The sequence below is a fragment of the Phoxinus phoxinus genome (genome assembly GCF_949152265.1).
Source record: "Phoxinus phoxinus genome assembly, chromosome: 8".
In the NCBI taxonomy this organism is placed as follows: domain Eukaryota; kingdom Metazoa; phylum Chordata; class Actinopteri; order Cypriniformes; family Leuciscidae; genus Phoxinus; species Phoxinus phoxinus.
Window position 1 is genome coordinate 34486490 of NC_136883.1, and position 15839 is coordinate 34502328.

General features: G+C 37.7%; 1 protein-coding gene across 4 annotated transcripts in view; it reads left to right on the forward strand.

Moving 5' to 3' along the window:
• Nucleotides 1-15839, forward strand: part of luzp2 (leucine zipper protein 2) — a 165808-nt gene that overhangs the window by 103229 nt on the left and 46740 nt on the right. For all 4 annotated transcript variants that reach the window (XM_079620440.1, XM_079620441.1, XM_079620438.1 and 1 more), the window contains 3 exons: nucleotides 5638-5749; nucleotides 9445-9515; nucleotides 13182-13263. In XM_079620440.1, coding sequence (XP_079476566.1) covers nucleotides 5638-5749; nucleotides 9445-9515; nucleotides 13182-13263 — 265 coding nt within the window. The remainder of the gene's footprint in view (nucleotides 1-5637; nucleotides 5750-9444; nucleotides 9516-13181; nucleotides 13264-15839) is intronic.

Below are 15839 nucleotides of genomic sequence, written 5' to 3' on the forward strand. Positions count from 1 at the left end.
CCCTGTACCTCCCAGAAAGACCTCAATTAATTTGTCATTTTAAACAGGATTTAATAGGACATGCAGGCTATGGCTGGTACATATCGAGTCACGTCTGCATGCCTAAATGAAATGCTCAATAATGCATTATGGATTATATTTCAATTTCAAGATTACGCCTGGGACAAATTATTAATGAGATATCCGGCAATTATGAGTCAACTCTAAAGCTCAAACTCAAGTCATTTCCAGCAAAGCAGAACGACGGGGATCTGAATAGCAAACCAGAGACAGAAAAGAGTGCGCTGGCCGCAGGTTGTCTCCTGATGTTAGCATGCTTATTGTGTAGTAGAATTGTAGATGAGCATTTCATTACAACTGGAAATGGAAAACAACATACAACATGCTTCTCTTTAAGTGCAGTGTAATCTTATCAAACTCATTTCATGTGTTTCTACTCGAATATATTCACATGTGAATTGGTTTTTGTTGCGTTTGGCATTGCACGCTGTTATCCTGGTCATTCAGTGGACTAATATAAACTGTATTGTGTTTGTAAAAGCATGTAAACGGGGCTGAGGTGCCTTTTTCTGTTTATTCCCTCCCTGTGGCATTGAATTCTTTGTGCATGCGTTTGTACGAGCTGTTGCATATTTATTTGCATTTTGCGACTGGAAGGGTTTTATGCAGATGAATAGGCTAGAAGGTGAGGAATTTAGATGGGCAGTTGCGTTGCCAATATTATTTCCATTATTACTGTACCTTTACAGTATTTGTCTATGGCCACAGTGATTCCTGCCAATTGCTTGCTGTCACATTTATCTGGCTCAAAGAAAGACAGCGCACAAGGATTGATATTAAAGCAAACGCATAAGACACTGACGTCCCGGCACACGGCACTAACAGTTCGTTTAAAAGGAGTAATGCTGCGTTCCCCAGTAATTTTTCATTTAGTGCTTCCCTTTTTATCTCTCTTTTCTCCTCCTTTTTGTTCTCATTCATATTTAATGCAGAATTGACATAACCACGAATTTCAAAGCATGCAGAAAATATATGGAGGACTTTAAATCCCACACAGGATGCCGAACAGGATGTTTAGTGGCAGATGTTCGGTCGTAATGCTCAGCAGCTGCGGGATGCATTCGTCTCTGTTTGAGCACAGCAACTAAAGTATTTCAAAATGCAGTACAGAAGTTATTTATTCTCTATTGTGTTTGTAAGTAAAAACTATAAATAAACTGCATAAACTTGTGCACTTTTAGGTCGGGTACTATATGTGTATTTACTGTTTTTGACATCGACTTCAAAGAATAGTTACAAGTGTGACCGCTAATCTTTGTCTAGTATATTTATGTCTACAAATTTTAAATGCTAGGTGTGTTTTAATTGGTTGGTCATATAAAACACACAGTAGTGGCCAAAATTAGTTTTTATTGACCCAACAAGTTCGATTAAACCATCAAAATATGAGGAAAATATTTCATGTTTTTAAATATGAGGCAAGAAAAAACATGGCAAGTTATTTGGAAAAAAAATGGGTAAACTACGACTACAGGAAAATAGAAAATGGAAAATAAAAATGCAAAATACAAAAAACTCACAAAAACATTCATTGACGACAACATATAATCAGTTATCAATAGTTCCCTTTTGTTTTTGCATGTTCATAATTTCTTTGTATTACAGGCTGGCTAAAAATTATGTGTGCCCAATTTGGCATTATTTATTGCGTTACATCACGAATAAAACAATTGACTTGCATATATTGTAAGCATATATGCAAGATGCTTACAAAAATCGTTTTTGTAAAAAGTCATATTTTTAATAATTTGAATAAAGGGTAATGTCGTCAAAATTCCTAGGCCGGACATCATATATTCTCTCCCTCTCTCTCTATTACCTTATGTAAATTCAATTCATAGAGTCCCTCTAATATTCAGGGTGCTACGAGTTCTTTATGGGATTATATCATCCTGAAAGCACATAAAATTGCAGGAAACGTTCAGCCCAACAGTGGCTAATGGAAGATGAGGAGTGATGGGTCCTGCCTTGTTGGCTGAAGCCCAATCACACTCCATCTGATCTTTACCTCGGCGTAGGCCTGTATAGATCCATACTGAGCTGTAGCAGCAGCCTGTGCTCTGGACTTGTGAAACTCAGCACTTTCCACTTTAATGACCAGGCCTCAGCACTTCTTCATTACGGAGGAAGATCAGTTTCATATAATTCAAAGTCGAGCGCAGAAACGTACTGGGTGGGTAGGGAGGTTCTGTCTAATGAGGCCGCGTGCGCGTATGCTTGTTTCTCTGCCTGTCGTGTGCTGTTATTCAAAGCTCCCTTCATCCTGAACAATCACTTTTTCAGACGGCATCACCATTCATGTGTGCAGATTGTTTCTGGCAGATCCTTACAGCTAAGCAACTTTCCTTCAAGGAGGATTGTGGTTTATCGTCCGCCTTCACATGGTGTGGCTTTAATCAGAATTACGCGATCGCTGGCAATGAGGAGCTGTGGAGTACAGCATGCGATTATAAGCCTGTTTGTCTGACAGGCTGATTCTCATTACAACACTTTCTGTGGTCTCGCTCTCGTATGAGAGCCTGCCAAAACAGCCGTGTCAAAAGAGGTCACAGCATAATTATCAACCTGTGATAGTAATGACCAATTTATTCCTCATATTCCCGACTCTGTGGTTATCTGTACCGTTCGCATCATGAGCCAAAGGAGGTCGATCATTTCGGGAGAAAGTTATCCGGTAGCATTCCCGGTCATCTAATTCCCGGTTGCTTGGCATTTATCGTAATAAGTGGCGATTTTGTTCTCTTGAACATGTGGGATGGAAACGCTGATTTATTCACAAATGTTTAATGCAATAATCCAGTTTTGCACATCGGTTAAATTTAAGTTTCGTGCAACTTTGGATGGAAACAGCTTATGTGGGTTTATCACTGCTTTGGCACAAATGCATTCAATGTCATTCAGATCACATAATTTCTTCTCTCACTTAGACACAACCACTTTCAAAACTCGATGTACCTACAGGCCAATTATACCCTTTTCTAAAATGTTAAACTTAAGTTCAAAACTTTAACATAATACAAAACTGAATAAGACATTTCTACAGTATAACGCCATGTTCAAATATATTCCCAAAAAATTTAGATTTATCTGAACAACTCGACAGGTGTTAGTTTTTAAATGTTATTACCATCTATACAAAAGGGGGAAAGGGGAATACTTTTGTTCTGTAATGTAAACGTGTTTATTTTGTATATACATGTTATGAGTGCCAAAGTGTGCTTTGTTGGGTCACATGCTTTGCTAGTCTTATGTAAGAGTTGATTTGAGACGTATGACGTGTGCAGTGCGGTGTGAATGCTACATCAACTGCTGTGCCAAGCTGAAAGTTGTTTAGACGAAGAGTTCTGTGTGAAGAGTTTTGAGAAAAGTGGCATAAGTATTTAGGAAGTATTGTCCTAGAACTGTACACTTTTAAACTGTATTAGGTCAAATGTCAAAGTTTTAAGTAAATTTAAAATCGTTGTTTTAAAACTGTTTTGTCATGCTTTAAAGAAGTACACTTTTAATATGTTGACTAAAGCACACATGCTTGATTATAATTTTAACTTTGGTGTGATATTTGATATTACATTTAAATGTAGAAATGTAGGGTGGGACTTGATTTTGTCTGTGGGGAATTGATTGGATGGTTGGATGGTTGTGGTTTGCTATTGGTTGATCTAATGTGAGTGACAGGTTGTCCCGCCCTCATGCCAGTAAACGCGTCATCAGAGAAGAAAACAGATGCTAGAGGGAGGGGAAGTTATTTTGATCAAAGATTACGAGGGCACGTGCATTTTATAAATAATAGTGATGTGCACAGATAAACGCCATACACATCTTTGGTTGAATGGCCGTCAATGAATAGAAAGATGCTTCTTGCTGCCAGATATTATATAGCAGCAGGGGCTAACTGGGTCACACTAACCAGCCAAACTTTGACCTTGCTTGAGCCAGACTCTATTATTGAGCTCTCGTTGGTCTGCCCTAGATGCGTCCAACTCCATTGAAATCTAGTAGAGAGAGTGTGATGTTTTTTCTATCTCTATCTGTCTCTTCCAGCCCACACCCTTGATCAGTTTCACAGACATCACACTGTGGGAGTTTTATAGGCATGATGCCTTCCAGCATGATTTATTTATTTCACAGGTGTTGCTTTCCTATCATGGAGATTAGTATGACTGTGCTTTGGTTTCCCTGACATATAAAGGTTCAGCTACAGCAGCTCAGGATGCTTTGGCAAAGAGCCCATTTGTTGAAAGCATTTGACTGTACTCTACATAACTTATTTATGATTTGTATTTGGGACAGTGACAAAAGAAAATCACGGCACATTATATTTATTTCTTTTTTGTGCTATGCACAGCTGCGTCTGTCTTTTTGGGTTGGCAAAGTGTTGAAATTCTGACTGAGAATATACGATATAAATATGTATATGTGTGTATTTATGTGGGTGAGGCCCGATGTTTTGTAGCAGTTACATCCCAGGGGATTGAGGTTTGACTGGTTAGCAATGGCCCCAGCTGGTAAATATTGTCATATTTAGTGTAATTCAATTGGATTTTATGTTACATTTGAATAAATGCTGTTTAAATAAATAAATAAATAAATAAAAATTTCATCAAAGAATCCTGAAAAAAAGTATCATGATGTACAGTATCTAACACTGAACCATATTTCTTCAGCATTTATTGTTAGTTTCAACACTTGCTAATACATTATTCAAATCAAAAGTTGTATCTGTTAACATTAGTAAATGCACTGTAAACTAACATGAACAATAATAATTTTATTAACTAACAGTGCAACAGCCAGTTTTTCTACTTTGAAATGTGCGTTCCGTGTCAGAATGTCTGTTTTTGTTTTGGTCTGTGTGATCCCGCCCACTGCCAATTTACCCAATAGTATTTTAACACCCCGGGTTGCCAGTTGACGTAAAACACAGCGTATTGCAGTCATGGAAGCCAGCAAATGAATTGGGTCAGAGAATCTACTCAATCTAAAAAGCCTCGACATCCATCCCGTCTCTATGAACAGGAGCATATTAAAGTGTGGATAAATCAACTTACAGTGTGTAAATCTCCTTGCCTTCCATTGCCAATTGCGTTCCTGTTTCGTGTCCTCAATGTGGCAACCCACGCGAGCGCGAGGTGAAGCGGGGAAACCAATATTTAGAATTTGGACTGCAGTACCCATTTCAACCACTAGCCAATATTACATTCTGCACCTTTAATAATTGCTGTAAAAAGATATTGCTCATTGTTAGTTGCATTAACTAACGTTAACAAATTAGACCTTACTGTAATGTGTTACTGTCTGGAAGGCTTTTAAAACATAAAATATATGTACATTTTTGTCTGTCTGCTACCTTAGACGTCAAGAAATCCTGAAACCGACCCTGACGTGACTTTGAGGCGAGCTCACAAGTTCTTTTTCATGATTTTCGTGATGAACTATTGGATGTTTTCTTGAGTTCATCATCCACTCACAATGCCTTGAAATCCTCCAGGCTGCTGTAACCTGCCGTGCAGAATGAATTTGCCAGGCATGCCGTAGATTTAAAGAAGTCATCTTTCTATTTCTTTTCTCTTCCTGTAGCTATGAGGGGCTGGAGAAGAAGCTGAAGGAGGTTTTCACAGAGAGGACAGGAATTTTACGACAACTCTCCAAAACATCAAAGGAGCTGGACAGCATCAAGGGGAACCTGCAGGTAAAACTCTCCGCTGTGTGCTGATGGGAAACTTAAAGGGATTTGTGCTCCTTTCAAAATGTAAATAATCCATATGAGTGCATCTTTGTTGCATGATTTAATGCTTGCAGATGGAGGAAGATTTTTCTTCAAGTGAGAGAGGCGTCTCATTTAATTTTCTAACTCTTTGTGGCTGCTCGAGGTTTTGCACTAGCAGTAATGGTGTTTCTGCTGCTCAGATCTCAGTCTGCTCTTATCATGTGTTGCTTTTGCATTTTGTTTTGTTGACATTTTCACTTTATACCAATTTGATGTGTAAACATTTTCTATACCTTGAAGTATTGAAATATAGGCAGAAGTTTGCCTCTTTTTGTTTCTCTTTTTTTGCCATTTTTGTGTTCTTGTGAATATTTCTGACTTTGCTTAAAACAAAAAGAACATAACGTTTAATTGAAAAACATACATTATAGTTTCTAGTAGGCAAAAAGGTAACACTTTACAAAAATATTTAATTAGTTAACATTGCATTAATGCAGTAAGTAAACAAAAATGTTCTGCATTTATTGTTATAGATGAATATTAATTTATGAATATAATATTGATTATTGTTATTTCATGATTGTTTAATATAAGTGCATTTTGGAGAAAAAAACGGAATCTTTAACAATAATGTTTTTTTGTTTTTTGTTTTTGCTGAAATGCATGCTGGGAACTTTTAAGAAAACTGCCAAATTAATTAGTTAATTGGTTAGTCAGCCAATTAGTCAGTCAGTTTTGGCTATATTTGAGGAAATATTAATGTTTTTATGACTTTGTAGTATTTGTGTCCCAAAAAAGATTGTTCTCAGCCCCAAAAAATGTAATCCTGTCATTTACTCACCCTCACGTTGTTTCAAACCTCTATGACTTTCGTTCTCCTGTGGATCACAAAAGAGGATTTGTTTTGTTTTTGTCTCAGAGATTTTACCCATGCAGTGGAAGTTTGGCAACTGTTTGGTTTGTTCAAAGTATATTTTTTTATTCCGCAGAAGAAAGAAAGTCATACATGTTTGAAATGACATGATGGTGAGCAAATGAGGACAGAATTTTTATTTGTTGGTGTACTGTCCCACATACTCACAACCTACAAATAAGGCTTGTTTCTTGTACATTGCTGCCTGAACTAATAATTGCAAATGAAAGCACCCTATTACATGCGATTGCGTAAGCGATCTCTCAGAAAATCATTGAGAGCAGAATTATCTGTTAGATTTTGTACTGTACACAAGAAACCACTAAACCAATATGCAAAACGCATAGTAATTTTTAAAATACAGTAAAGTACATCCAATAGTCAGCCACTAAGCAACTATAAAAAACCGAGCTGCATTAGTAAGGCTGGCAAGCAGACATGTAAAGCAGCGCTGGCGCATATGGAGACAGATTAGCCACAAAGAGAATGCATTATTCCAGGCATCTGAGCCAGTCAATCAAATACTTGATTGCCTTGTCCAATGGCAGTCAACCAGGCACTGGTGCCTGAGAAGAAAAAAAACATACGCTCCAAATGCATTCAATCTGATTCATAGAGTGATTTATTGTTCTGCTGAAGTGCTTGGAGCGTTAATGGATAAGGACAATAACGGCGTAAATAAAACTGACAGAAATAGTTTGAAAGAGCTTTTTATTTATATATATATATATATTGAAAAATATATCCATCACTGAAATGGATCATCATGATTTTGATGCAGTTGTGTCTCTGTATGATCTGTTCATTGAGATTCAGTGTGTCACTCTGTGAATTCTGTGTGATTCCTGCATGTGAATGCATAGCAATGTGCGAGTGTAAGTGTAATGGTTCTGTTAGGATGTCATGTGGTGTTGGGTTAGCAAGAAGCTCAAGGGCCCGACTGCTGAATCCCTGGCCCTGCGCCGAACTGCCAGATCCCTTGAGTTTAGGGCCGGGATCTCCAGTGGATTTGTAAGACCATGATCAACTATGACCTTTTTAGTGTGATCAATTATGTATATGTGACCAGTTAACCTTTTTGTTGAGCAGATTTACTGTCCATACTGTTTATTTTTATAATGAGATCTCCCCAGAGTGCTGCTCATCATCATTAAACTTCGCCTGATGGAGCCTGTAGTCTTGGCAGGGGTTTGTGTGTTTGTGCCGGCACATTCCTGCCAGCTTGGCCTGAAAAGACACCGCGATGCCAATCTCAATACAACTCAACAGCTGCACAGATGGTCTTCCCCTGACAAAGCTTTGCTGCTGTTAGTTTCTGGAAACACAGAAGAGTCCGAGTGGGGCGACAGAGCAATAGTGATGACCAATATGTTTCATGCCAAAGAATGTCAAGTGGAATGATGTCGTCTAAGTGCTGCGGCCCCATGATAAGTGTTGGGACTGACAAATTATATAGGATATTATGATTAGAAGATGATCAATGATTGCATCTTTTTTTGTGGGATATTCTTAGTTTGAACTGCTATTTATTTGCTGTCAGAGACTAGAATAATCTTGTACTATATTGCCGAAAATATAAACGGGAGTAAAGAGGGCACACCCTTAAAAACCACACTCTAAAAAATGCTGGGTTGTTCCAACCCAATTTTGGGTCAAATATGGACAAACCCAAACGTTGGGTTAAAAATGTCATTTAAAAATTTTACCCAAGGGCTGGGTTTGTCCATATTTTACCCAAAATTGGGTTGAAACAACCCAGCATATTTTAGAGTGCAGGTCTTTTTAACTAATGTTAACAAATACAACATTTGATTTCCATAAATGTTAAAATTAACAGGAACTAAAATTAATAAATGCTCTAGAAGTATTGTTCATTCCAACGCTATCTCACGACCAATTCTTACGAGTGATTAAAAGGTGGCTAATTCGTACGATTTGTCTAAACTCACGTGATTGGTAGGTTTAGGGGCGGGGTCAGGGCTAGGTCATTTGTACGAATTCTTACGAATTTGTGAACTCGTAAAATATGTATGATTTAGCAAAAATCGTATGAGTGAAGTCGTATGAATTATACGAATTAGCCACCTCGTAAAATACATATGAATTGCTGTGAGATTGGGTTCATTCTTAGTTCATTTGAACTAAAGTAGTTAACTAACCTTATTGTAAAGTGTTACCCATTTAATAATATGAATTATGATAACTGATTATGTAATCCAGACATGCAATATTTTACCACTTATCACAACCCATGACTTCTTTTTGACAGTGGATAAAAATTTGCATATTTTCGTAAAAAAAAAAAAAAAAAAAAAAAACTCGTAATAAACATTATAATTTGTCAATGTTCAATTCTAGAAATGATCTGAATGAGAGGTTTCATATCTTTCTCTTTCAAGGTTTTGCATTCCATTATTCATGGTGTATGCTGATTGAAGAAAATGTAAATGAGGCTATAATGAGAATTAGTCAGATTTCCTCCCTCTGATCTCGCTGATGTTTCTCTGAGGAGAGGAACAGATGCTTTGGAACGGCCCCACCAAAGCATCATTTCTCAAATTGGTAAAGCTCTATTTACTGGGGTTTCCAGGCTTACTGGAAAAATCAGCATATAGGAGGACGTCATATCTTTACAGATGAACAAATCTGACAGTGTCAGCATCATCTGCCATGTCAAATCCAAAAATAAACAGTTCAAACACTCGCATGCAGATATACAATATCGTAAAGCATTCATCACAGCTTTTCTATTCTTTCCCCACAGTCTTTTAAGAATGAAGATGCCGTGCCCAAGAAGGATGTGCAGAGGATCCTGGAGCTCAGTCACAAGCAAAGGTAAATGTTTTTATTCTTTCTCCACTGCTCCTCTTATGATCTGAATCACTGTATAAATGAATTACTTTTTGAATCTGCAACTCAAGGCCCGTTCACACCAAGAATGGTAACTATATAGATAACTATAATAGTGTGCACATCTAATATGCAGATTTGCTGCTCAAGAAACATTTAATATTATTATCAATGTTGGAAAGGGTCGTGCTGCTTAATATCTTTGTGAAAATTGACTCTTTTTTTTACTTGAAATATAATTATTTTGTAACATCATAAATGTATTTACTGTCACTTTAATGTGTCTTTGCTGAATAAAAGTATTCATTCCTAATCTTTTCAAAAAGTTTAAAGACTTCAGTCAACTTTAGATGAAATGAACTGTGAAGGAAACAGTGCTGTGAGAGACTCTTTAATGAATTACTCACTCTCACACACCAACATCAGTAATTAGAGACTGTTAGCAACTGTTTACATGCACACGGCTATAGACAGATGCTCCACCATTTGTCGTGTACATCTCTAAGGCTCTCTCAGCGACTGTTATTTCCCAGTTTCAAGAGCAACCGGGCTCTTTAACGCAGATTTTACGACCTTCTCGGTTTCAACCAGATTGAATTGTCGTGGGTTTTCTGGGATAGAAAACCGCAGAACACTCCAGAACACTCTTGGTGGCCTCATGGCAACAGACTGGATCCATCAACGTTCAATCCATGTTGGCTGCGGAGAGTTAGTGACAGAATTCAATTTCCCCCTGTGTCAGGTGTGCGTAATGGTTTCTATTTTTAACCCCAATCAACAGCAGACAGATATTGAAATTCAGGGCAGATGTGCTCAAGTTTCTGACCTTCACTCTCTTGATTAAAATGACAATATAAGCACCTGGTAGAAAAAGAAATGTCCCATGGACATTTGTGATTACGCAAGTCAGGAGAATGACAATGGATGCTGTATTTGGCCTGCAAGTTGGCACCAGTGATGTTTCTCAGAGGATTTAGTGCAGCATAGATCTGAGACCACATAGAAAATCTGATGTTCAAAACATAATGTAAACCTGTAAATCAATAGAAAGCTTTATGATTTTGAATGCATGATAATGTTTCTTTTGGGAAAATGTGCCTTTTACAATGTTGCGGTTTCCAGCTGAAATAAACATTCGAGACAGTAAAATGCCAATTACTTTTATTACATTTCACAAGAAGTATGAATAAAGGGGTAGATTATGGATCAATAAAGACTTATTTTCTAGTAGTTCCTTGCACACTACTATATTTTGAAATCACATAACCAGCTTTATGCCATTTCTAAAGAAGTGAATTTGCTCAGTAACTCACTTGGTACAGCACTGGAGAAACAGAACACTCAGTTAAAACCTGTGAAAACCTGTGGTACACAAGCTACGCCACTCGATTAAAAGAGCTCAAAGTCTCATAGTAGGAAGCTAAAATGGCATGGTTGCTTCAGCAATGTGTTTTTATCTCTTACTTTCCTACACTTTTGGTTGGGTTTAGGGTAGTCTTGCATAGCCAGATCTTCAGACTGACAGCAGAAGGTTAGCAGCTTTCATTGGCCAAGGACTGACCAAAAGGCCTTCTGACCGACATATAAAGCATCCAATCACAGTTTGTTATGTTTAGGGGAGTAAAAATGTAATCTCGATGTCCCTACTATAACAGGCCGGTGAGTAAAGCTCTTGGACGTATATATACCACGAACTTCACATACTTTTGGAAATTCAGCGTTTAGTTGATCCCAATAAGTGGTCAGTCACAGTCATTGTCTTCTTCCATAAGGGGGTTTGGCATCACTACAGCTTTGCTTCCAGGCAGGCCGTTAAAGAACGCGACACGTCTCCCGGACATAGAATTCAACCAATCAGATAACAGCTTTGAATCTCCTGAAGTGTTTCCCATTTTGTGCGCTATATGCATCAAGCATTCAGCCAACGGTCCGGTCCGTAGATGTGACGTCTGAGGCTGAGACCAGCATTTATCTGTTTTGGATCAAACTGAACGTGCTTATACTGCCGCTCACTGGACATTTCACTTTGTTGAGTGTCGTGAAACGTGCAAGAAGTAGCATAATTTTTTGCAGAAATGTAATTTTTACAATGAGCCTTGGTTAAATGTTTCAGATTTCTAGCGGAAGGGATTAATAAAGAAAAAATCTGGAATTCTGAAAAAACACTAAAATTGTTGTTATGATAATATAATTTTAATAAAAAAAATACATATTACATTAGATAAATGCATTTTCACTGCTTGTCTCAATATTTTGGATCCCACTTTAAATGATTAATGTTAGAATTTACATGCTGATATAAATGAACCAATTGATAAACATTTAATATGACTTTTAGGTTTCATTAAACTAAAAATAAACTATAAAAAGAATCCAGTCGGTACAGGAAGACATCTGTAACAACGATAAAGGCTCAGAGACAGAGGCGGGAACTGACGGACATTAATCACGAAATAAACAAACAACAAAATAAAAAAAAGTGACAGCCTCTCACAGACTGCTGCCACATAAACTAGAACAAAACAACACAATGTCCAGGCCTGGTCCTCTCTTGTCCTTCACTGTCGTCACTCCTCTTCTTATCCTTCTGGAATTCCTCCGTGGGACTGGAGACCGGTGTGGCGCGCAGGTGACACTCATTAACCCATGCACCACCGGCGTCGCTCCATTCACGCGGCTCTTGTCCCCGCACTGCTTGCCAGAACATCATGAAGTAGATGCAAGAGAAATGGACATGATCCAAATTGTTCAGGCTTGCGGTCTTGTGACCTTCACATGCCTATGTCTGTTAAGGCAACACAACTCCAGGCTGTCCTTTTTGTCATTTCATGATTCAAAAGGTCCTCGTGAGTCTACCCCTTTTGGCTGCTTTACACCCGCAGTGCCCTTTAGTGAAGAAGTTCCATTGACAATCCTACGCAATATCTAAATTGGGCCATCGAAATAAAGTGTTACCCTTTAAAATCTTTAGCCATTGGTTTTGCCTGAAATGTCAGATACTGAAAAACATCTTAATGGTGGAACTTGGTGGTCCTCGAGGCAAATTTGTGTGACTCTCATGTGAAATATTAAGTCTTGAGCTCAAACAGTGTAGTGATGCTGGTGTTATGAATATTGCAAAGTTATCCACTAGTTGCTAGGCAACCATACATCCCATCCATCCTAAAATTACAGAGAATGCAATTAGCCACAGACCTCGCATGCATGCAAAGTTTGGTGAGTTTTCACCACAGGGAAGAAAAGTTAAATTTTCCATCCCCATGAAATAAAACATTGATGCATATACATTTTTTGTTTTGCAATGCACAATGCAATTTATTTTATTTTAGTCTTTTTTTGTGTGTGTTTAGTAAATGGTATAGCATATCAATTCACATTATTTATCATTCGGCATCAAGTGTACAGTGTTAGCAGTCCCTGCTTTATGGTAGGGTTTATTGATTTACATATTTGTCATGGACCTTTATTCATATATATTGCTCAGACATTGGTGAATTTTGGTTGTGCTCGTGCCTATATGGCATGACTGTGTTTGTGTTTTAGAGTATATCACACATTTAAGATGGCCATTGTGATCGCTATTCCCCTGTGCACTCTTATTCAGTGTTTTTCATTTGTTTTTCTCTGTGCCTCTATCTCTCTCATTCACAGGGATGAGATGAAGTCGCTCCAGGCAGCTCTGCAGAAACAACTGGATGATGCAGCTGAACGTGCAGAGAAACAACAGGCCACCGTGAGACCCTTTACACTGATGTGTTAAACTATACAACCTGCTGAAATGCTAAAAACATGAACTTGGCTTTTGGGGACTGTCAAAATACTAATGATAATAGCCTAATGGCCTATAGCTTTTACCGCTTGCATGATTACTCATGACATTACTGTCCATGGCTGATTCTTCAGTTAAGAGCACTTTTGACTGCTTGAAATCTTAAAAGAGAAGCAAGCTTCTCTAGTCTGTTAAAATATTCAATGCATATCCTGGAATAAAGATCTGATCATGGTCTTGATCAACTTTCAACAGTATTGTGGCAGAATGTGTGATGGTAATGACATTTTTTCACTTTTTGGAAAGAAAAAAAGCCTTGAGGTTGCTGACACAACAGGTTAGATAACAGTTAATAAACTTGAATTCATAAAAAAAAAAAAAAAAAATTTGTTTTTAAATACGAACATGTAAAAAAGAGGCTTTCAGATCATGATGGAAAAGCTGATGTTCAAATCATCATTCTGTCATCATAATGGAAACAACAACAACAACAACAACACTGTTTTTCGAAATGCTTAGCATAATGGTAGGCCTAATGGAAAATTGGAAAAACATTTCTTGATTATTGAAAAATGACAAATTGTACATAAAAATTACTGAAAATACAGTAAAAGTACTAAGTACAAAGCATAAAGTTATTATAAATAGCCACTGTGTACTTTACAATACAAATAGAATACTGGCAAATTAATATTCCAACACCCTTAAAATACATATATATAAAAAGGATTTAAAGAGAAACAAATAAACGTATGTTACACTTTATTTTGATGGTCCAATTTAGACATTCAACCAACTATAAGTAACTTTGCAACTACATGTAAACTAAGTAAAATGTCTAAAAGTGGACCATTAAAATAAAGTTATACCATTTAAAACTCGAATGATTAAAAAATCATAGTACTGTACAAATATATCTCTCTAATTGAATAATCCCCCCTATAGATCAGTGCAGAAATAGAAAGTTAGATCTGTTGTTGCTGTATTGAAGCATGTTCAGATCAGGACTGTTTGCTGTGTTTCCACTGCACCCTCCAAACGAATTACCAGGAAAACACTAGAATCCTCATTGAAGTCAGTGAGATGGCATGGAGGGGCCATAGAGAGTCTCTTCTATTTTAGGCATTTACCTTTAGGTATGGCAGAGTTATGTTACAGTAATTATGGAAAACTGTAGGAAGCACCTTGCTGTCTCTGGAAGAGATACACAATTATCTGCATGCAACTTTTCTTGTTTCATCTCTGTGTGTGTCTGCGCCGTACTGCGGGGGATAGAGGCACAGACGCTCGTGTTCGGAATGAGAATGAATCTCTCAGAATTAGCATTTCACCAGCTCTGGCCATTCTTTCCATTCTGTGAATAGTTCACCACCAATTGACACCAATTACAGAGAGCAAAGCTGATTCACAACCCCAGATATTCACAAGCTGCAACAATGTGCCCGTTCAGTTCGGGGAATGTTAACATTTTGCACTGCTGTTGAAACGGCCCAACGAGCTGTGACCTTTTGTTTGCCTGTAAGTATCTTTTTATGCCAACCTTTATATTAGCTGGCTATTATGTTGGGCATTGTCCTGAGTTTTGGCAAAAGAAATAAGGTCCATATCAGCTTAATTTATCTGCATATTTAAAATTAAGAGACTGTTTTGGCATTATGTTGTCACCCCTCATGTCATTGACTTTCTTCAATATTTTGATATGTCTTAGTGTTGTTCATTTTGTTTGTTTTTGTTCCATACTAAAGGATGGATACCCGACCCGGGACCGATGGGACCCAGACAGATATTTAGAAGTTATGTTCGGGTTTGGGTCGGGCTCGGTCACATCAGCGCGATAAGGCATCGAACATTTTACATTTAAAAAAGCTTATTATGTAGGTAGCCAATGGGCCTGTTTCACTTGATGCAAAGTTACATTTTTGTGATTAAAATACATTTAAAATATTACATATAAGGAAGGAAGGAAGGAAGGAAGGAAGGAAGGAAGGAAGGAAGGAAGGAAGGAAGGAAGGAAGGAAGGAAGGAAGGAAGGAAGGAAGGAAGGAAGGAAGGAAGGAAGGAAGGAAGGAAGGAAGGAAGGAAGGAAGGAAGGAAGGAAGGAAGGAAGGAAGGAAGGAAGGAAGGAAGGAAGGAAGGAAGGAAGGAAGGAAGGAAGGAAGGAAGGAAGGAAGGAAGGAAGGAAGGAAGGAAGGAAGGAAGGAAGGAAGGAAGGATTTTGAAAAGACATGAGTGTATAAATTATGACAGAACTTTCTTTTTTGCACAAAAGTGTTAGTGATATCATTTTAATATTCTTTTAAGAAAACAAATGAAATTATTCATGGACTTAATCTTATATAAACCATTTGAAGTATTCGACGAATCAAAACATGTTTAGTGAAGGCAGTCAGGATAGGAAAGACTCAGGATGCATGTAGTTCACAAACAAAGCCGCGTGAAACCAGGAAACGAGAAACAAGATGCTGTTCTATTGTAATCCCAAAAAAAAGATTGAAAAAGTATCTATGCATTGACTGCAGCATATCAATATATGAACTTGG